Source organism: Cavia porcellus, unplaced genomic scaffold (genome assembly GCF_034190915.1).
Source record: "Cavia porcellus strain 051 isolate PalLab524CR breed Dunkin Hartley unplaced genomic scaffold, mCavPor4.1 scaffold_28, whole genome shotgun sequence".
In the NCBI taxonomy this organism is placed as follows: domain Eukaryota; kingdom Metazoa; phylum Chordata; class Mammalia; order Rodentia; family Caviidae; genus Cavia; species Cavia porcellus.
Window position 1 is genome coordinate 19754072 of NW_026947511.1, and position 21740 is coordinate 19775811.

The 21740-nt window shown below is 36.7% G+C and overlaps 1 protein-coding gene across 9 annotated transcripts in view; it reads right to left on the minus strand.

The window, feature by feature from the left end:
- Positions 1-21740, minus strand: part of Ank3 (ankyrin 3) — a 635468-nt gene that overhangs the window by 58975 nt on the left and 554753 nt on the right. For 8 of the 9 annotated variants that reach the window (XM_013156636.3, XM_013156637.3, XM_063239288.1 and 5 more), the window contains 3 exons: positions 15201-15307; positions 10975-11199; positions 8072-8226 (listed from right to left, as the gene is read on the minus strand). In XM_013156636.3, the coding sequence (XP_013012090.1) occupies positions 8072-8226; positions 10975-11199; positions 15201-15307 (487 nt within the window). Of the gene's footprint in view, positions 1-8071; positions 8227-10340; positions 10440-10974; positions 11200-15200; positions 15308-21740 lie in introns of all 9 variants that reach the window. The other variant, XM_063239289.1, reaches the window with a different exon arrangement.

The window sequence follows — 21740 nt, forward strand, 5'->3', positions numbered from 1 at the left end:
GGATCAGCCTGCTTTGTGTCTTTAACTATTTAGAGGCCTTTTCTGTTACTCATATTTATATAATGAGTTAAGTGTTAATGATGCAGAATGTCTGGAGACTTTAAATATCCACTTGTTTCCCCCAGTTTTAGTAAGAAGTAATTTTTGACAATTTTATATTTTAAAGGTCTTTTAAGACTAATTCTGGGGCTGAGAATAAAGCTCAAGGGCACAGCACCTGCCTGGCAATCATAAAGCCTCCAGTTCAATTACACACACACACACACACACACACACAGAATTACTTCTAATCAAATGTTTATGACTTTTAAAAATCATGATGTGATTAATTTCAGAACTCTATTTCTGTTTTTTTTTTTTTTACACATTTTGGATTTTATTACTCCTTAGTTCTTATTACTTTTTTGGGGGGGAGAGAATTCAGTCAAATATGGCAAAACAAAGCTGTCAGTCAAAACCAAGGATAGACATAGCACATGGTGTAGAACAGAGTACAAGGTTATCAACAATGGTTATCAACGTTGTCTCTTGTTTCCTTAAAAAGAATTGTCTATCTCATTAGATATTATAAAGTTGGACAAAACAGTAGAGAACAAGACCAATAAAACTTAGGCATTGTAAACCTTACAGGACTTCCAAAGGAGACAATAGTCAAACCAGAATGGGCATCTTAGTGAATCTTATTGCCTTCAAAGTAGTTGCCTATACCCTCAAACTTGGTACTATCATACAGAATAGAACAGAGTCTAATCAGTCAAAACAAGATCGTGGGAGTATTACAGGACTTCAAAACAAGTTAATAGGAAATCAAAGAGAGTTACTATTATATATCCTATTTTTTTAAAGTTTTCACTCATTAATTAGAAAGGCTTTATTCTGGGCTTCTTGATATGGAAATATTTGAAGCTATAGTATATGAAGGTTTATCCAAATATTTCAAGGAAAAAGACAGATACTATGGTAACTACTATTAAGTCGGGTTATACGGTGGTGAAGTACTAGGTTGCTGAAACAGTCATGCTTTGACCTCTATTGTTATATTGTTATGTCCTGTTTTATCTCAATCTCCCCCTTATTCTTTAAAAAAAATTATTTAGTTATTTCTTATGTTTGTCTTAATTAAGGGGAAAAATTTAGAACTCTATTTCTGAACACTGAGTGACTGAGCAAAGGTGTTACCAAAAGTGCAGCGAGTGCCTGGGTAAAAGTCATTAATTTCTCCATTCTTTCAAAAAATTGTAATGAAGTGACGGTTGTGTGCCGAGCTGGGCTGAATATAATGGTCAGGTCATTATATACCTCATAGACCACAAGGAAGGAGACAAAGTTCAAAACTGCACGTTACAGCAAAAGGCTAGGTACTGTGGATGTATTTATGAGGTGGCCCCACCAGTCTGGGGGTCAGGGAAGGATTCCTGGGAAAACAAAAGTGGGCAGAAGGAATCTGGCCATTCTGGAATAATCTTTTTAAGGTTTTTCTTCTTGACTGCAGATAGAGAGACCAGTAGTCTTTGCATCTGCTTCTCCGAAATTTTCCCAAAATTTCATGCTTGCTTACTTTTCCATATGTACAAATAAAAATACAGTTTTTAGGCAACTAACTCCACTATGTCACTTTTCAACCCTTTGTTTAAATATTACTACTGTACCCCGGAGAGAAAAATAATCAATCAGTAAAATGCTATCTTAAAAGGCCATGACAAAAGTATTAAAACTCAGCACCATGAACACGCGTGGGGAGCCTTGAGCTCCAAGGGCACAGGCCCTCTACAGTCACCGCATGCAGCAGTAAAAGTTTGGGCTCAGCCTCACAGACCTGCTTCACTGCCCTCTTAAACGTAAAGGTCCCCCTGTGCCATACGTGCATGAGGGGCAGGGGTTCTGATACCACCGTTCTGTCTTCATGATGTTTCATACAGACCTCTGATTGCTGGCTCATTGGTACACACAGACATATACGAAGTGTGGCTTGATTAATTCCTGCTCATTTGCTTTTATTCATCTCCCATTTCCCAAGTAGCTGTTTTGGAAGACTGTCCTGATATACCGCCTTTTTGCAATATTAACTTTCAATTTCTGCACCTGATTTAAAATGCCAGATTGAATACAGGCCAGTAATTTGTTAGGATTTAACTAATTTACTTCCTTGTTTAAATTTTTGTTTATTTTTGTACTTCAAAACCATCCTGAATTTTTTTTAACCTTTGGATTTTTCCAAAATTGTTACTACTAGATTTTGCCAACAGATGGTGCTATGTACAAAATAAAGCTGCATATTTCATTTTCAGGGTCCTAGTGCTTCTGATGACTTGACACTTTTAAGATTACTATTTGTCTAGTGGTTGATTAAAGATAGGTCAAACTGAAATGAACCAAAGTGACAGCTTTTAACTGAGAAGTCTGCTTCTGAGATATTGTTAGTATAGTCAAGATAACAATTGGAAAATTCATGTTATATAAGAAAAACCAATTTCCCTTTCCCACTTCAGTTTACAATAAAATAACATAGGTATTCAATCTAACATACATTGTCTGAAAAACATCATTTGTTCGCATATGAAAGTCAACCTATGACAATGAGAAGATATTTTTCTAGCCTTATAAAATTGAGGAACTCCAATAATGCACTGTTCCAATCCCATGACTAGGATTTTAAAATGAGGGCACGATTCATATATCTTCTGTCTATGTGACAGTTAGCAACAATTACGATTTTTAAAAACCTTAATGATACATAAAACTAAGTCTGTCATTATCCAGAGTAGTATCCCCCAAAATAAAAATAATGTAAGCTTCATATATAATTTTAAATGCTTTTACAGCCATATAAAAAACAAAAAGGAACTCGTGAAATTAAGTTTAATGATTTTCATGTAGCCCATATGTCCAAAATGTTATAATTTCAATGAACAAACACTATCAAAATTATTAAGAGGAATAGTCTTTCTATTAATAAACATAATAAACATAATAACCACCAACTACAAAGCACTCCTTGGAATCTGACTTTGGTGGCAGCACACTTTTAAACATGTTTAATTTAATTGTGTAAGGTGTTCACTAAACTTACAAAGTGGATTCAATTTGGTGTACATTTTGGTGATGTAGGGGAGAGAATGTATTTTACAATGTCTCTTTTCTCTGCTGAGAAAAGACTAATTGATAAGGACCTGGACACACTTTGCTATCAAGGAGAAAATTTGCTCCTGGCACCTGATACCTCGTGGCAAAGGCAGGTTCTCCACACCCAAACCAAATGCACTTTTTGTCACTCTAGCCTCTTACTTCAAAAAACACACCTTCTTCCTCAGCATACACACTGATGCTTTTCCCTGGGCTTGCTTACAAGGGACAGAAATAGACCTTAATCCACTCTTTTTTTTTTTGTACCTACAGTTTTTCTTGAATATATACTGTGTCTGTCTCAGTAAAAACAAAACAAAACAAACAAAAAAACAACGATCATTAATGGGAAATGTAAATACCAGCACATTTTTTGTGACTTTTTTATATTACATAAAGCACTTTCATAGGCATGCTTCATTTAAGACAGAGAGGGAAAAGACAAGAGCTGTAGCTGGGAACCCGGATTTGGAAGCGTAGATCTACAGACTATTTTCTAACTGGTGGTGGTGGAAAGATGTGTCTTGCTCATATGGTTGATGTTTGTGCAGTTTGGAAAAGCGGGGCTAGACAACCATGCAGGTACACGAGCTAGGCCAGAAGACAGCAGTTCTGAGCAAATTAGAAAGAAGTGCCCCTTGGTGCTTAAGCCAGCACAGTGTCAGGGCAATGGGAGTGACAGGTGGAAGACGCAACATTTCAGATCCTGCTTGCTCTCCCACCCAGCTTACATGGCAGCTGTGACTGACTGAATGCCAAGTGACTGGTTCTCACGCATCAGGCTTGGGGGCGGAACTTCACATGTGCTTGCTCATCTTTGCCCCTTCGTTTCCTGAGAGGTCCCCTCTCTCTACATACTTAAACTAAGATTTAGAGAGACCATGTACTTGGTTAGGATCACACAATTAGCAAGAGCTGGAGCCAGGATGGGAATTCTGATCTATGTGACCTCCACGGGTCATGGGATCATGGTCCTAACCACCACAGGACACTGCTCCAATACCCTCCTCCTCCTTAATTCTGTCTTTCCCTGAAAACATTCTGACAAATTTGTGTCTATGCAAAGGTACTGCATATTTTGAAGCACTGAAGAACAGATCTGATCTTTATAATAGTGCTACTTAGTAAGATGACTTTATAAAATAGCTGGGTGTTGAAATTTCAGACAAGTACACAATAGGTCTGTTTATTATTAGCACATAGACTGGTTTTAAAACAGCCCACCAAATTCACCTATGGAAAGGGGAGTTTGAAAAAGAGACATTTAGAATGAGATGGACATTATCAGAGGTCACTTGCCATAGACGACTGAAAAAAGTTTAATTTTTAAGAACTAGGGAAATAAGTACATTAAATGAAATTTTAAGCAATCTGGCCATTTTTATTGACTTTTAGTAATAGTTACCTTGGAGCAAAAAAAAAAAAAAAAAAAAAAAAAAAAGGACGGATACAGGTGGAAAGGAAAGAATATCATAAAAACAGCATCCTACAAGGTACTCTGGATCTTATCCTCACTAGAACTTTACTAGTTGGACCTTCAAGAAAAACATAGGCTGGCATTTTTCAAGCGACAGAATGATTTCTAATTTTGCCTGGATTTAAAGGAGGTAATGCTCTGACAGGAATGAAGTGTCTTTGGCACTGGTGAGAAACAGGGTCTGAATCTGGTATGAAATTGGCTTGAGCTTCAGTTATAAAATGTTTGTTGTGTTGCTTCATAATTACTATTCCTTAGTTTAGTACACAAAGAAAACCACTGTGCCATGAAAATTTAGTTTTCATTTTTGCTCAATAGAGCTTGATTCTTTAAACTTAGAAGTATTTACATTTCCCTTTAACTGTCTCAAATGGAAGCAAAGTTCATTGGTCTTTAAAAATATAGTAAAGAATATCTGCTATTTCCAAGATAACATATAGAATCCAGAACAGAGGATTATATCACTGTTTCTTTAAAGTCTGACAAATACTCTGAGTGCAGCAGTGTCTAAGGTTTCATTTGTCTAAGCAAAGACAAGATGAATACCTACGTGAAAACTGGTTTGTTGAAAATAAAATGAAGATACCTCAGTATAGAATCATTCCCTAAATACATTTTAAATTAAGAAAAAAACTTCTGTTCACTTGGTAGGGTATAATGTAATATATACTCAAAAATGAAGGAGAATACAGAACTAGAACACTCAGTGTTTGCCAGAAATGCACTGTCCAAAGAGATAGGCATTGGCCATATTAGCTGTGTGAAATTAAATGAAATGAAACAAAATAAGAATTAACTTCCCTGTGTACTGGTCACATTTTAAGAGCTCAGGAGTTACTATATTAGGACAGCACAGATGAACGTTTTCGTCATAAAGTTGTGTAGGGTAGCCAAACCTTCAAGGAGTCACTATTCTTCCAGAATACTGTTCCTCTCTTAGAACTTTCCCCAAAGAAAGTGTTCCTTGTTCATTTTTTTCCAGGAGGTTAGTATTAATAAAGGTTGGGACAGGACAGTGGAAACAGCCTAGTGAGACCTTTCCTCCAGTTACTTAATGTATCGAGCTCCTTCTTTCTGCCCACTCACTCAGGACTCAGAGTGCTGGTCAGTCCTGTGCCAGTCGCTGGTGATGGGGAAATGATGAACACAGACTTTGCCCTTGAGGCAAGAATCGGGGACCTTCCATTTTAAAGTTTGTAAGGGATGCTACATTTAAAAATCAGTAACCTCTGTAGGAGTCACTAAGTCACAGTTACATGAAAGTATTTCTCACTTTATTTTCCTTAAAACAATGAGACAATTATCATCTGTAGGAAATGTATTTCTCTTTTCTCACTTATTCCTCTAAATCATCCTTTTTAAAAAAACATTTTCACATGTGCTAATTCATTTTCTTAGTAGGTGTTCTTTTAAAAACTTGGGACTCGGGGCTGGGGATTTAGCTCAGCGGCATAAGCACCTGCCTTACAAGCAGGCGGTCGTTAGTTCGATTCCTGGTACTGATAAAAAAAAAACTTGGAACTCTTGGGTACATTTTCTTATAGACTGATATGTATTACAGTAAGTTCATATAAAAGTTAAGAAATTTAGTTGTCACTGAATGCTCCTATCCATCAGAAATTATTTGAGGTTGCAAAAAGAAAGCAAATATCACTACTGCGTATGTATATTCCTTAAATAACATACTCATTAAATGTATAAACTGCATAAAATGACTATTCTCCTTCACTCAATGTAAACCAAATCTAATCTGGACCAAATCTAAAGGTATATAGGAATTTCTACTGTATGTTTTAAAATAAGTGAGATATTATTAAAATTTTTAGAAAATATGTATAACTAGATTTCAACCCCATCCCTGATACTCAGGTAATGTTAGGTAAGTTACTTGATTTCTCTGAATTTCAGTTCTCTTATTTTTAATGTGGAAATAAAGCCACTGAGTTTGTAGTGCTATGTTTTCTATTCAAATTAGCATATACAGTACAGTCCTCAAGACTGTTGGACACACAACAGTTGCTGAGTTCTCTCTACCATGCTACAAAGACATCCTTTGGGCGGTAGTGTGTGTGTGTGTGTGTGTGTGTGTGTGTGTGTGTGTGTGTGAATATCTGATATCTAACGTTTTAGCATGATGGTTTTTTAAAATAGAATGAACATGACAGTGACAATAACTGATGTTTATCAAGGTTCACTATGTGACAAGGACTGTGTTTCACAAATGCTTCCCATCATTATTTTCCTTCTTTTCCTCAGCAGTAACCCTGTGAAGCAAGAAAGGTAATCTCTGTTTTACAGAAGCAGCAGGCTCACACTGATGAAGGGACTTGCTCATCATCACCCCTCAGACACCCTCTGTCTAGTTCCTTTGTGCACATCGTAAACTCATGAGAGATCCTGCTGCATGCACTGCAAAACTCAGTGAATATAAGACTGAACTTTATGAAATATAAATTATATTTCCATAAAGTTACTATTTAAAACAACTGTTGAATTTGTAATGATTAGGCAGTAATGATTGAAGTAAAGATCATCTAATATTCTTACTGGATTGGGTTTTATGAGGTTGTTCTCTAATTTCTTTTAAAGGAAAACTGCATCAAACATTTACTCTCAAAAGCAATCTATTATTTATGTCTGCTAGGAAAAACTGCTACAGTTTTAAGGGTCAGATAACTTCAAAAAAGTTAGATGTGAGAAAATAACCTGCTTAACTATTCCTTAACCTGGTCTTACTAAATTAAAGATACCAAAACATCATAGACAGCAATAATTATCCTGCAACTTATTTTTTAGAAACAAATGTTAGCCCAGAAGATACTAAAAATTCATGAAGGATACTAAAATAGGTTGGAAGAAAAATTAAATGCGCTGAAAGAGTCTAGAAATAATTCCAAGAATAAACTGTGAACTTGTTTTCTGAAAGGTGTCTGTATGCTTTGAGATCCATCCGCTACCATTTTACTCTGACCTTATCTATTTTTGACTCAGAAAACTCTATTGGGTTTTGGAAACTAAAATGTTAAATGAAATAACTACAAGCTTAAATATCACATGAGTTTCTCTTATATTTGAAACCCAAAGTATGAATAGATTCAAGAGTAGAATAGGAGACATAGCTTGTGCATAGAGAAATGAGAGGCGGGAACAGAATGAGTTAAGATGTGTTTATGTACATGAACCGACTCCCCACATGAATGTAATCTTTATGTACTGCAAACATGTAATAATCAAAATAAAAACAAAAAAATAAAGTGAAAGAGCCTCCAGAACATTTATATATCTGCTCTATATATGTGTGTGGGGTGATGGTGTAAAGTTTGTTAGATTAAATGGAACTTTGAGCGTTAGTTTAGAAACCAGCAATAAATGCTAAGGAACCTGTGTGGAATGTGTGTGTTGTTTCATTTAACTTCATATACTTTTGACTTCTGTCTGCAAACATTTATAGAATCAAGGAGCCACCGTTACCTTCATCCATGCCGTTAAGTAACTCGGTCAAATCTTCATTTTTACTGTCAAATTGATGCTCCTTCCATGTTTCACCATTTTCACTTCGAAGAACAATGAGTTCTCTCTCTTTTCCTCTCATGGACCCAAAGTGAGGGATTTCCACTATGACGGGGCTGGAAAAAAAATCCCCATTATTTTGGCATCAAGTGAAATATAGTTATAAGTATCATACTAAAAAATGTTTCTTTAACAGTGCTCATTTGAAAATCAGAGGTGCCACTCAGGTTGGGAATGATTTCAAAGCTGCAGAATCATTTGCTAATCAAATAATATACATTCGAAGCCTGAGAACATGCTGTCATTCATTCATTCACAAACAGTTCTTGAAGGCCTATCATATGTTAGGCACTGGATTTAGTGGGGCAAATGTTCAGCACATATGAATACAAAATTTGAATCAGGGAATTGAAAGTTATTAAAATAGGCCATAAGAAAGAAAGTTGGTCCATTTCTTTAAAACACAATAGGTGTATTAAACAAAATGCTAATGATTTAAAAGGACACAGTCATTCCTTCAAAAAAAAAAAAAAAAAAAACTACGAGTTTTCTAGTTTAAAGACCATTACATTTTTTTTTTACCGTAGCACTAAAATGATCAATTTAATAATCTATTCCCTCCAGCAATCAGTTTGCTTGACTTTCATGCCCTGTGTAGTGAAAACAGTTTCTCTGATTTTCAATTTGTGAACAGACACTGGGCAGCTTCATTTCCTGACTCTGAATAACCTGTATAGGAATAGCGAAACTTTCTGAAAAAGCACTTGTTGGCTTGAAATTATGACACAAAAATGTATTAATTTGTGACAGTGTCCTTTTGCAAAGGAATGTAAAGGAATGGCTGCAAATTGATGACAGCCAATCAAGCAATGAGAAATAATTTAGTTAAGTTTTAAAATAGGATCAATACTAAAAAAGATGAATGGAAGTAAGCAGACCACAATCACATACAGTTTATGTAGTTGGATTGTGCAGCTTTATTTTATGACATTTAAATAGACAGTATCATTATTTTCCTACAGAGGTTGTATGTAACCTCACCTCTTAACCTATGTATTTATGTACATATAGTAATAGCAGGAACAGTTAAATAAAAGGAGCATAAAAAGGGACAGTTGTAATGAAAATATGAATATTTAAGTTCTTACAAAAATGTTCATTTAAAATGGGGATGATAAATATGACAATTTTAGTTTTGGCAAAATAATTACAATTCAGATTAGGATTTTAAAAACAATTTCTGTAATACATTTGTTCTTTAATAGAAACTAAAAGCAAATATTCCTCAGGCTAATTTCAACTTATTAGGATATTTATCACGAGTTTTTTAACCATGCTTAATAATTAGACATTAAATTTTATTTTAATTCTTTTAGAACAAGATACAATCTTTGCAGGTGAATGTTTCAGATACTGTCTCTGTAAATATTTAAGGAATGTGGCTCTGTGTATAACATTCAACGATACTGGAGAGAAGGTATGCACAAGGTCTTTGACCAAGGAGAAAGCCAGGCATAACTTTCCATAACAGGTTTTTTCATGCAGACTGCCAAGGCAAATATAACAACCAAACAAGCGAACAAACAACAAATACCAACACAGTTCAGCTTAAACAAGACAAAACAAAACAGTTTAACAACTCAAAAAAATAGTCTGCCTTTTACCTATTTAATTTTCTTTAGACATCTCATATTCCTAACACTTTTTAAAACCACTGTACTTATTTCTTCTCAAAGCACTAGTTTACTAGGACTCACAAGTACTTTCTTTTAAAAAAGATCTAATCACACACACACAGACACCAACAGATACAGACAGACAGACAGACATACACATACATATACATCATTTACAGCAAATGTTGATTCAAAGCCTGCAAATACCTTCTCTTACACTGGGTTAAAGATTATTAGTCTAGCTTCAAAATATATTTAGAAGAAACATTTCAAATTAAAGAAAAGTATACAGAAGCACAAAATTATGAAAGCAGAATGCTGGCGGTGAGTTCCACATGCTTGAAAGCACAAGATAGGGAGCACTGCTACATGGAGTCAAGCCACTATGGTGTTATTTTTTTCTTTCAGTGACACACATCAACTGAAAGCAATTTTTAAAAACTTAAAAAATAAAAATAAACTTAAGACAAGAATAAGACCATGAGTGTGACAGAAAAAAATCGAAAATGGAAAAAAATTGTAGACATTCTGTATCTTGTCTATGAAAGTCCTACCCAATAAATTTTGTTCCTTGAGGCCCAAGCTGCAGGATTCGGCTAACCAAGCTCTCACCCTCATTTACAGGGGGAGGATTGGTAGGAAGATGCAGTTTACTGAATAACATCCATGCAGCAGGAAGAGAAACGAGAAGGGGAGATCGTGAACACGCTGCCAGTCACGACAGAGCCTGCCTGATTTGCACCCAAGTGCCACCTCAGAGAAATCAGTAGATTTAGTTTTTCTTCATATAAGATACTATGTCACAACGGGCTGTGTCCCTAAGAATTCTCTTTCAAAGGACAGGTCCCCAAAGTAGGCATTTATTCAATAAGGCCATCCGATTCTGGCATTTGTGCTCTCCCTAGGAGTGGTGCCTTGACTTCCAGGGGCCCGGGGGGATTCCGTGCACTGGCTGAGCAGAGAACATGCTTCTGGTTAGTAAAAGCCTCACCAGCAAACCGAGTTACGGAAGTATCAGCCTACGGCAGCCTTTCACAGAATCACACAGTTTTGTGACACTGGCACTTCACAAAAATATCCTCAATCAGATCCAACTAAGGCATTTTCATCGTTAACTCTGGGAGTTAACAGGGGAAAGAACATCAAAGCTGTGGTAATAGGGCCAGGATTAAAATTGACAAAACTTACCCTAAAAATTGTGCCCCTGCAGGACCCATTTCTACCAGCCTACTGGCTAATCCCTCTCCTTCCACCATGGGGGGTGGGTTGGCCAGTTTATGTCTCTTTACCAAACGGCAGGTGATTCGGGTGGGGGCCGTACACTTGCGTGGAGGAATAATGATTCTCATCCCATGGTGCCGGCTTCCCCTCATGGAGCCGCCTCTTGCATCCACCATAAAGCTAACCAGAAACCTGTGGGGAGAAGACAGAGGAATAATCAAGGAGAGGAAGAAGCCCTCTTCAACAGAGGTTTAGAAATCACATGTTAAAAGATTCAAGCAATCGACAATATAGCTATCATCTCCTTAACGGGCCCTTGGCAGGAAATACGGTGGAGTTATATTGAGCATGCATTTAGTTTGTGACCTGGGAAAAACCTAACAACAATTTATTTTTGGTGGAACATGGCCCCCCTCTCATAATCCAACTATTTGATAAGACGCTCACACTGAAGGAAGAGTGAATATCTCAAAACAGGAATAAAAACCATTAAGGGGACACTCATGTATTTAAAACCCCAATACTGCCTGCGGCCTTTGTCAGTGGTTTATGGTATATCCAAGGGTTGTTTTAATTATAAGTGGTTTCTACCATATGCTGACTATGGACTCTCTCTATCCTACAAGTAAGCTGAAACTCCACAGTATGTCTCAACACATACAACTCATCAACTGAAGGGGTATTTAATTACACCAACACTCTAATTTTTACTAAGATGAAACAGACTATAAAAATAAATGCAAATGACTAGATCAACTAAAACAATTTTGATGGAAAAGGATTAAATCTTTTCAGTAGAAATATGGACTTGAAAGCTGTTTTACCATAACTCACATTTGAATATTTTATATAGCAATATAAAAATAAAAAACTTAGTTTTTTTTTTAAGACAAGGTCTTCCTGGCCTCAAATTCATGATCTCCTGTCTCAGTCTTCTGTATGCTGGGGTTATAGGCACTGTCTACTTACGTAATTTAGAGACATTTTCTAATTCGATCATTGGCTCTTTTTATTAAGTCCAGAAAAGAAAAACAATTTATCTGCATGTAGACATGGCAATGTAACCAAATTAACTGTGCCATATCTGAGTAGAGCACTTGGCATCCCTGCTTTATTAGAGTGATGAGCATGCTGGTGAACACAGCAAACCACCCTACACTCAAACCAGTGCACATCAGAAACAGGATCTTGCACACACAGTCTCACATCTAATTTTCACACTGGAATTACTGCTAGAACAGTGCCAAACATCAATAATGAGAAAGTTGCCTAAATTTCTAAAGTGTATTTGGAGAGAAAGAATAATCCCATCCATCAAAACCCATGGGCTAAACTGTTTTGTTATCTGGCTTAGAAATGAGCGAGGTGAAACTAGATCACTAATACTAACACATGGATGGACAGACAGATACACAATGACTGTACATGAACAGTCTGGAGAAAGTCAGAAAGGTTTATTGGGATCAATAGGAAACTGTGTGGGCTACCAAAATATGAGAATCAAATGGACAAAACATTATGGCTATGATGACTTTAACGGCAAACCAAAACAATCTTTTTCTCTGGATTTTGCTTAGCACATAGCGGATGGTTAGTGTTCATTAAAATCCATTTATTGTTCTAATGTTTTCAACTTCATAGGCCAAGAGACTCAGGAAAAGTGGAAGTGCTGAATATGAATACAGGTCCTATTACTCAATAACATTATAACACATAGTGATTTGTTTTCTAAACCATTCCCTACATTTTTTGTGCAAAAAAGTCAGGCAACACAATTCATAGAAACAAATAGCAACAAATTTAGGTAAAATTTAATAATATTTGTGCTTACTAATATTTATACTACAGCATGAATTCTATAAAGGATCCTAAATGGATATTTCTAGTTGTGTGAACAGCAGAATGACAAATGCACACATACTACGGACACTGACACAATCTAACTATGAGAAAATTTCACATAAATTAAAAATACAAAAGGATGGTTCACATAAAGGACACGGTTATCACCTTGAATCATACTGAGGAAGTGGAGAAGAATAGCTGCAAAATAATTTAGAAAGCAAATGGGAAAATTAATAGATAATTAGCAGCAAGCAACAGAAAATGTCAATGACAAGCAAAGAAAAATAAAAACTATCAGAAAATGAAACCATGGCATTTGGCATTTGTGGGACAACCTGAAATATGTTTGCCTTAAAGGTCTGCATACACTACTTCACGGACTTGATGCTAGTGAAGTATTTTCAAGTGTACAAGAAGTCTATTTTTTCCTTTTTAAGCAGATCATTCCTTGTGCTTTGCTGCACAAGTCACTGTCTTCAAGAACAGTTTAAAAGAACAGATAGATAAGTTGTATATTCAAAGACTTCATCTTCAATGTGTGGCTATGTCTGCTTCTGATTATATTATCTCATGTGTCCTCAAAGTAAATTCAGAATGTTTCTTTGCTATATAGAGAATATGAAGTGACAGTTCTATAGTGGGTTCAAAAACTCTCCTTGTGTATTTTCTTTTAAAATTTGATTTTCTTGCTTGTACAACTTTCGGGTCCACATCTAATATAAATCATGGAAACACTTTAGGCCCTTCAAAAGGAATATTATTCTAGTAATTCAAGGCTTCTATAAGTTATAGAACTGCAACATCATGATTCAAACCCCACTATGCAATTTATAATTTACAAAGTACTTTCATATAAATGAATGCCATTTAAATGGTACACTGCCCTGATTTCTTAAAGTTATAGTATCAGAAGCCAAAATTCTATAATGAAACTTTACCTAAAGCATTCTTGAGTGTCAGATTTATCATCTATCGAAGGGGGACAATGAGAAACAATTGTCTCAGTGTCATTTGAGGTTTCGAGTAAGTATTAAATGAGACAAGCACATGTAACAGATGCAGCACAGCGCCAGGTACATGAAAAGAATCAGGTGAATGTTAGCTATTACAACTGAACTTTATTAGAAGCAGCAGCAAATACTTCATGTAATAGATACAGCACTTCACAAACATGAAATGGTAACTTAGTTTTGAATCATACCTTGTCCTTGATCATGACTGATTTATAGCCTAAATGTCAATTCCAAAGGCAAAAATACCTTGTGATAGCCTCTCACAAATTATTTTTATACTGTGTATATGGATATGAATTATTTCAAGTTTGAATTACTGAACTATCTAAAAATACCCCGATTTATCAATTCAGTTATCAAAGCAAATCATCTTCTAGCCTGCTGCCTTCAATTCCACTGGCCAATGAGGGGCAGGAGCAGCCTCTGTGATGCAGCTTTTACTCAGGACATTTGGTATACATACATGTATAAATTCACTTTTTAAAAGCAAATTGATTTTCTTTTAAAATTTACTTCTCTTTGTCTAATTATAATTTAATACAACTTAATTCAATTTTATTTCAAGAAGTTGGTTTTTTTTTTTAATAAAAAGCAGACAAAACATTGTTTGTCAGATAAAAGGTCTACATTTCTTGAGAAAAAGAGGAAACAAGGCATGGTGTGCATGCCTACAATCCCAACACAAGGGAGACTGAGGCCGGAGGATCATAAGTTCAAGGCCAGGCTGGGCAATTAACTGAAACCATGTCTCAAAATGAAAAGGACTGATCATATAGCTCAGTGGTTGAGTATCTCAGGATTCAATCCTTAACCCCATCATCATCCCCAAATATGATGAGAATGCCAGGGCTTAATGTTTGAAGGATTTAAAAAGAAAATATTTGATTGAAATTTTATCTACCACTAGATGTGAAATACAAAGTCAGTTAGTCAACTAGTGAGGTAAATTAACAGAAATACCTATTTAATTTTGTTGGAAGGAAAAATCAGACACCTAGAAAAACATGGTATTAGTCCAGCACAGTAAACTGAAGAAAAATGAGTTTTTAAAAACTATTTTAATTGAAAAGGAAAATTAAGAACTTAAGATCAGAATAAAAAGGAAATACTTCTGCACCAATAATTGAGCTTCATTCCAAAACTGTGCTTTCAGCAATAAAAATACACGGATTTGCCTAAAAATATGTATTAAATGATCTATGCATGTATGTGGCACATACTAGTAAGTGTATACTCATGTATGAAACCTATCAATATGCATTTAGAGCTACAAATAATAAATACAGTGTTAATTTAGCAGGATAAAAGGATAAAAGTGACACTTAGGTTACTCACCCAGAATGAACAGGGCTTGAGACAAGGTTCACATTGTCCAAGGTGTCTGCAGCCCAACTGTAATGTCTAAGAGAATCTGAATCAAATTCCCTTGTGAATGTTAGAGGCTGAAAAATAAAACAGTGCATATCACTGTATTACATACAAGATACTGATTTTCTTCAAGAACACAAAACATATCAGTACTTCTGTAAAATCCAAGTAGACTAACATTCAAAACAAATAACTTGGAAATTCTCTTTTAGCTGTCTACGTCACAGTCTGAGTACAAGAACACTGAAACATAGCCTACAGACACACCCAACTATTTCAATACTCTAAGAAAGCACTGTTAAGCAATTTGCACAGTGAAAGGAATATCATAGAACTATTTCCAAAGATTATAAGCATGTCAACAGGTCCCAATTAATCCTACAATGACTATAAAATCTTTTTCTTATTCCCAAAATAAAAATAAAACACATAATGTCTGATTTCAAGTGAGACAGAGTTGCTGATAGCTGTCCAGTGCTCCTGCCAAGTAAACAGTCCAGAGAAAATACAGAATTGTATCTGGCGTCAGTAGAGGGCAGTAGAGGCCCTCAGAACTGAAAGAACTCTACTCAGGAGAATTACAAGTGACATGATTTTTAACTTGGGGGCATTTGTCACTTACTAGTGCAGGCAGAATTTGGGCTTTGTATGTAACAGGGTCCAGTACTGAGAAAGGAAAGAAGCAGGAGACTTTGGTGAAGATTGGTCTCCAGCAAACTAGTTTTTCATGGAGAACATTTGCTGAATCCTGGGCCTGTGCAGAACAGGAAGCTGAAAACCTAATCAGAATGATCTCTATAAAGTATAATGTGCTTTTGGAAGTTTCATGAGAAAATTATTTCCGAGTTTAGAACTTGCAAAGAAAGGTGGACTTGAAGTTCCTAACAGGATCTCAAATTAGGGTGCTGAAAGTCCAGGACAAACCTGTAATCTGAGCTTTAACAGGGCAGGGAAAGGAGCCTGCTTTTAACAACATCTTGACTAGACTGAAAGCATCATCTTTTCTGTTGCCCTAACAGGGGAGGGTGACCTGTCTCTAGAGGAATATAACCTTGGGGCGTGTCTACAGTTTTCATTCAGCATGTCCAGCATGAAATGAAAACTTGCCAACCAGGACCACAGCACATGAACAAAAACAGAAAGGCAAAACTAAACCAAACCAGGTAGCCTCTCTTAGCAGACTGATGGGTCATCTAGATTTTGAGGTAAGTTAATAACTTTATAATAACTATTATTCCAATAGAACACTGGGATATACGTAAGAAACAAGTGGGCACCTGTTCAATTCAAAATGTAACACCAGATCTTGACTTAGACAACCAAAAACACGGTCACTAAATTAGAACCATATATGGAAAAATACACAAAGTGGAACACAGATTAAAAAAAAAAAAAAAGAACTGAAAATACAAAAAAATAATATGAGACATCTGGAACACAGGAAAGGATTTTCTCTAAGTGTAAGAGGACTCTCAGAAGTAGCTGAGAAAAGACTAAGGCAGAAGGTATATTTCAAAAGATAATGGTTAACAATGCTTCAAATCTGATCAAAAGTTCCATCTTGCAGAACAAAACCAAAACAATTTCAAGTTTTTCCCTGATAAGGAGTTTCTTTTTCCTAAGAATACCACAGTAAATGGCAGTCAAATACCTAAAAACACAGAAATAGGACAAGAAGACTAAGATAATTCATTCGCAGAAAAAAAGGATTAAAAAGGTATTTTTTAAAAAGTGACTTGCCTACTATAAACTCATGAATTACCAGTTTCCCCATCTACCATCACTGGCAGAAGACTGAAGGCATAGAGACCAGAGGCAAAAGACTAGAGAGAGGCACAATACTGAAAGCAGGAACTAATTCAAAGAGTCAATACGGACCGCTCAGGTTCCCAGCCTCCTTTCCTGACCGGCAGACACAATTAGGGACAGAAAGGTCCTAGGCAGAAAGTGAGAAGTCTCCAAGGATTCTGACCTCCCCACTGGAATTTCCCACTGAAATGTTACGCACTTACTACTGTTTTGGAAATCATGGCTCATAAGTCCCTATACCATGCAAAAGCTCCTAATGAATTTGTCACTGAGCAGACAGCCAAGAGGCACCAGGCAGCTGAGAAAAGCATCCAATATCAAACAAACAAAAAATCCCAAAATAAACAAGCAGTATAAACAGACAATGGAGGAACAGAAGTTTAAATATTTTACTAAAATCCAGAGAGAAATGAGGTCTTTTATGCCTATGAAACAACTGATTATTTTTAAAAATTGAGAAAAACATCTTAGAAAGTATATTAACATTGAAATTGAAATAAAAAATGTAAGGAAAAAGTTTTTTTTAAGGGGTGTGGGGAGAAAATACAAAAACCACAGAAGATCAATTTAAAGAGTTTCAAATCTTCCTCAAAAAAAAAAAAAAAAAAAAAAGAATTTCCAGGAAAAGAACAGTAAAATAAGAAAGAATTAAGGAAACTATTCTGGAAACATTCCCAGTTCTGAAAACTGGGTTTCCAGAGTAAAAGGATCCACTGAGTGACGGCACTATGACTGTCAGACTCCCCTGTATTCTGCTATTGCACTTAGCAGTAAAAGTGACGGCAAAGATAATACAGCACATTTTATTACAGTACAAGGAAACAGTTTTGTACTCAGAATTCTACAACTAGCAAAGCCACGAATGCAAATAAAAAGATCTTTTCAGATAAAAAAAAAAACCTCAAAAAATAATGAAAGATGAACTGCACCTAAATGAAAGATTAAACTCCTTCCTTTAAAAAGATGAAGAGGAAGAGGAAGAGGAAGGAGGGAGAGGGGAGGGGAGGGGAGGAGAGAGGGAAGAACAACTGAAGCCACCAGTTAAATCCAACACAAGAGAAAACACAGGGGCTTTTCATGCTGATGAAGGAAGGGAGAAGGTGTCTGTGCAGTGGACGTTTAAAGACTTGACAAGTGAGAAAGTGAGAAAGCTCCATGAGAGATGAATTAAGTGGATGAAACACCTAATGAGTGTGAGCATATTAAGAGAGGTGTACACTTGGGTACTTGTAAGTTGGACTAGTGACACATACAGAGAATGCCGAGTAAATGAAAATAGCCTAGGGAAAATACAGTGCTGAAAAGTCGGTCATAATACTTGCCACAGTGGTGAGCAGAATTTACACCATGAGCTCTAAGCACTTATGTAACAACAACCAAAATACAACTGCTTTGAGAAACAGAAGGACAGGAAATGTATGGTAGAGGAAAAAGTCCTGAAAATAATCTTAGCTTTATCTTCCTTTTGGGGCAGTGAATTAATAACTCCTGAAACGGACTGAAGTCAATAAGAAGTAACATATATGCATTATTTAGAGACACGAAAATACATTAAAAAAAAAAAAGTATTCTAAGCAGTTAACCCTGGAAAGGAAAAACTAAAGACTGATATATTGGGATTATATTTTTTTCCTAACAAGTATGCCCTATGACTTTTACTCTACATAATTTTCACAATACTAAAATTTAAACTTAAAAACCTAATGTGAATTACAAATTTTAAAAAACAGCCCAAAAATCAAATTGAAAAACAATTTGTATAACAATCATATGTAAGTCACTATCTAGGTCCTAGGAAAATGCAAAAATAAATGGGTGCAGTTTTGTCTGTGTACAATGACACACAGACACATCCAATGGGCATATATATAATTAAGTCTAATAAGAGTTCATGGAACAAAGATTCTTCCTCCAAAACAGCAATAAACAATTGTACAAAGTGGCCAAATTCTGCAAGCTGAGCAAAAGTTTAATGTGGGATTTAGTATGGCTTTATGTTCCTAATACTGGCTTCTAGAGACTCCAGCCAATTAACCTTTAGACTAAGGTAAAAGGTTGCTCCTGGTGATGGTGGAAAAAAACTACAATTCTTACATTTGAGGCCCTGAGGTTATTTTCCATGAAGGCCCATCTTTCTTAAAAAGTCTGATAAATAAGTAATATCACTTCTCTTTGGTAATTACAGTAAATTATTTACCTTTGGTACCCACAGAAATATGCCCTGGAGATATTAATTATTTAAACAATGAATTATATCACACAAAAAGGCATCACTGCCATCATGTAATATTTATCAAGACCTGAGTGTGCCAACACTCTGGAATTCTATGTTCCCTGGAGTCCGTTCTTAACCCCTTCACCCTTGCAAAACTTTTGCCACTTACTGAAGCTGTGCCCTAACACGACATACGCCATACTTGATCAAAACAGGAACTGTATTTCCAAATAAGTGACCCGAGCAATATTTAAAATGTATTTTTAGGTGCCCCCATAATATCTCTTCTGAATTTACTGGTTTTGTTTTTCTTCACAGAGGATTGTTCAGAGTAGATTGTTTATGGGTAGATCCTATGACATTTGAAGAACTTAAATATAGGTCAATGCAATATTCCTTGTATGATACATTCCTCTGAATATAAAACTAGCAACTTGATTGAACCTGTGAAGTGAAACCTATCCATGAAATTTAAAACAGGAAATCAGTTATAGATACTGAATTAGTAGCTTCCACTCCAACTATTTCTCTGTAGACACTTATTTCTATAGACTAGAATTTAAAACTAAAATGTTTTGATCCCTGGTACCGATAAAAACGAAAAAGACAAAAAAAAAAAAAGTAAAATGTGAAATTTCAATTATCTACCTATTTTAATACATAACATGAATTTTGAAAAGTTCTGACATACTGTATTACTGTCTAGAAGACAAAGTATCGCCTCCATTTCATTACTGAATGCTACAGTCAGGGGTTACACAGAGAACAATTATAGATTTCACAAAATTATTTTATGATGGTCACCCAGAGTTACATACAAGGACTACAGGAAATCTGTCCACAACACCAAAGACCTAGAAAATCCAACTGAGGGCCTGGATCCTACAGCAATGTCCTGCATGAGTCCACCTAAAGACCTAGAGCCCATGACAATGCTTCCCATGAGTCCAACTAGCGGCCTAGAGCCCACTATGAGTCTGTTTTATGGATCTGTTCTGGGAAGGTACGAAAGTCAGCGGTGGAAGCTGGAAAGTCTATGCCAGCGGGCTGAAGGATCTGTGCCAGCAGGTCGAGGGTTCCACATTGGAGCCAAGAAATGACACTCAAAATAAGGACCAGAGCTCTCCCAAAAAGGTACCACAGCCATCCTCAGCGACAATGAGATCCCAAGCTCCTCCAATGATGAGAACAGCCGAGTACACATCAGCAAGCCAGTGTGACAAACTTCTGGAGATTAAACAGCACTTATCTTCCCCGCTGGAACCAGGAAGCAATGCTCAAGGTAAGAACTAAAGCTCTCCCAGAGTGCATCGCAGCCATTGTCAGCAACAAGGTGCCAAGCTCCTCCTCTGATGATGGCCGAATTCATATCAGGGAAGCCAGCATGACAAGCTCCTCCAGGAGAATCCATGGCTCCAAACAACAACACTTAGGAGAACTAACAGTGCTACTCTTCCTCTCCAGGTCTCCTTTTTATGCTGGCAACCATCCTCAGGTGGGCCAGCCATGCTCAGCACCATATTGACCCAATTCAGCTGGTGTTAAGTTGACCATCAGTTTTTAATCCATAATTCTGAACAGACAGATTTTAAAATGATCAGGACACCACACATGACAATGGTTAAAGATGAACTAGATCTAGCAAAGGGAAATTCTCAGGCTTTAACAGAAGAGCTTGGCTTTCAGTGGAGTGACAGATTGGGCTCTGGAAATGGCCTTTGCCACTTGTCAATGGAGAACACTTGTTGCTCTCTGCTGAGTCTTCCCTTGTGGAAAGGTGATCCGACTGTGTAACTGTGCTGCTTTCCTCAACACTTCACATTCACTGAGGGTCTGAAGCCGTCTTAAATGTAGCATAGCGGATCTGGGGAAGGCAGCTGGGAAGACTCAACAGTTCAACCTTCCATTCTCAAAGGGAGGATGTAGCACAGCGGGTTGCGGAAGAATGCTGACCAGAATCCAGGATACAGGTGCCAAACAGTTCCCAAGGCCCCACACATGGACTTCTCACCAGTTCCCATGATGCACACAAGAAATACACACCAGGAGCCTGGAGCTCTCTACTCTGTCGTTTCATGGTGTCCAGCCCTGTGTCCTCCAGACCCAGTGTGTACTTTTATTTCTGCTTTTAATTTTTCCTCTCTTTTGTTTGGCCCAAGTTTTCTCTGAAGAGCTAGTTTCTCTCCCAGCCCTCAATTGCACATAAACTTTGGCAGTTTTTAGTTTGTCTTGCTCAACTCTTTGTTTCAGCTGACAAGGACCTAGAAACAGGTGGCAAGCGAGCACCCCTAAAACCTCATAACATTGAATTGGTGAGCCATTTCTTAAAGGAGCTACCCAGTGAAATTAGGTCTGGGCAGGGTCACAGTGAACAGGCAGCTGCTTCTCCTCCCAGCACTTGCTCCCGGCCAGCTAGGCTGTTCACAGAGCAGTGGAGTCTGCCTGTGAGAGGGGTTCACTGCGCAGGCTTGCTTGGTTCACAT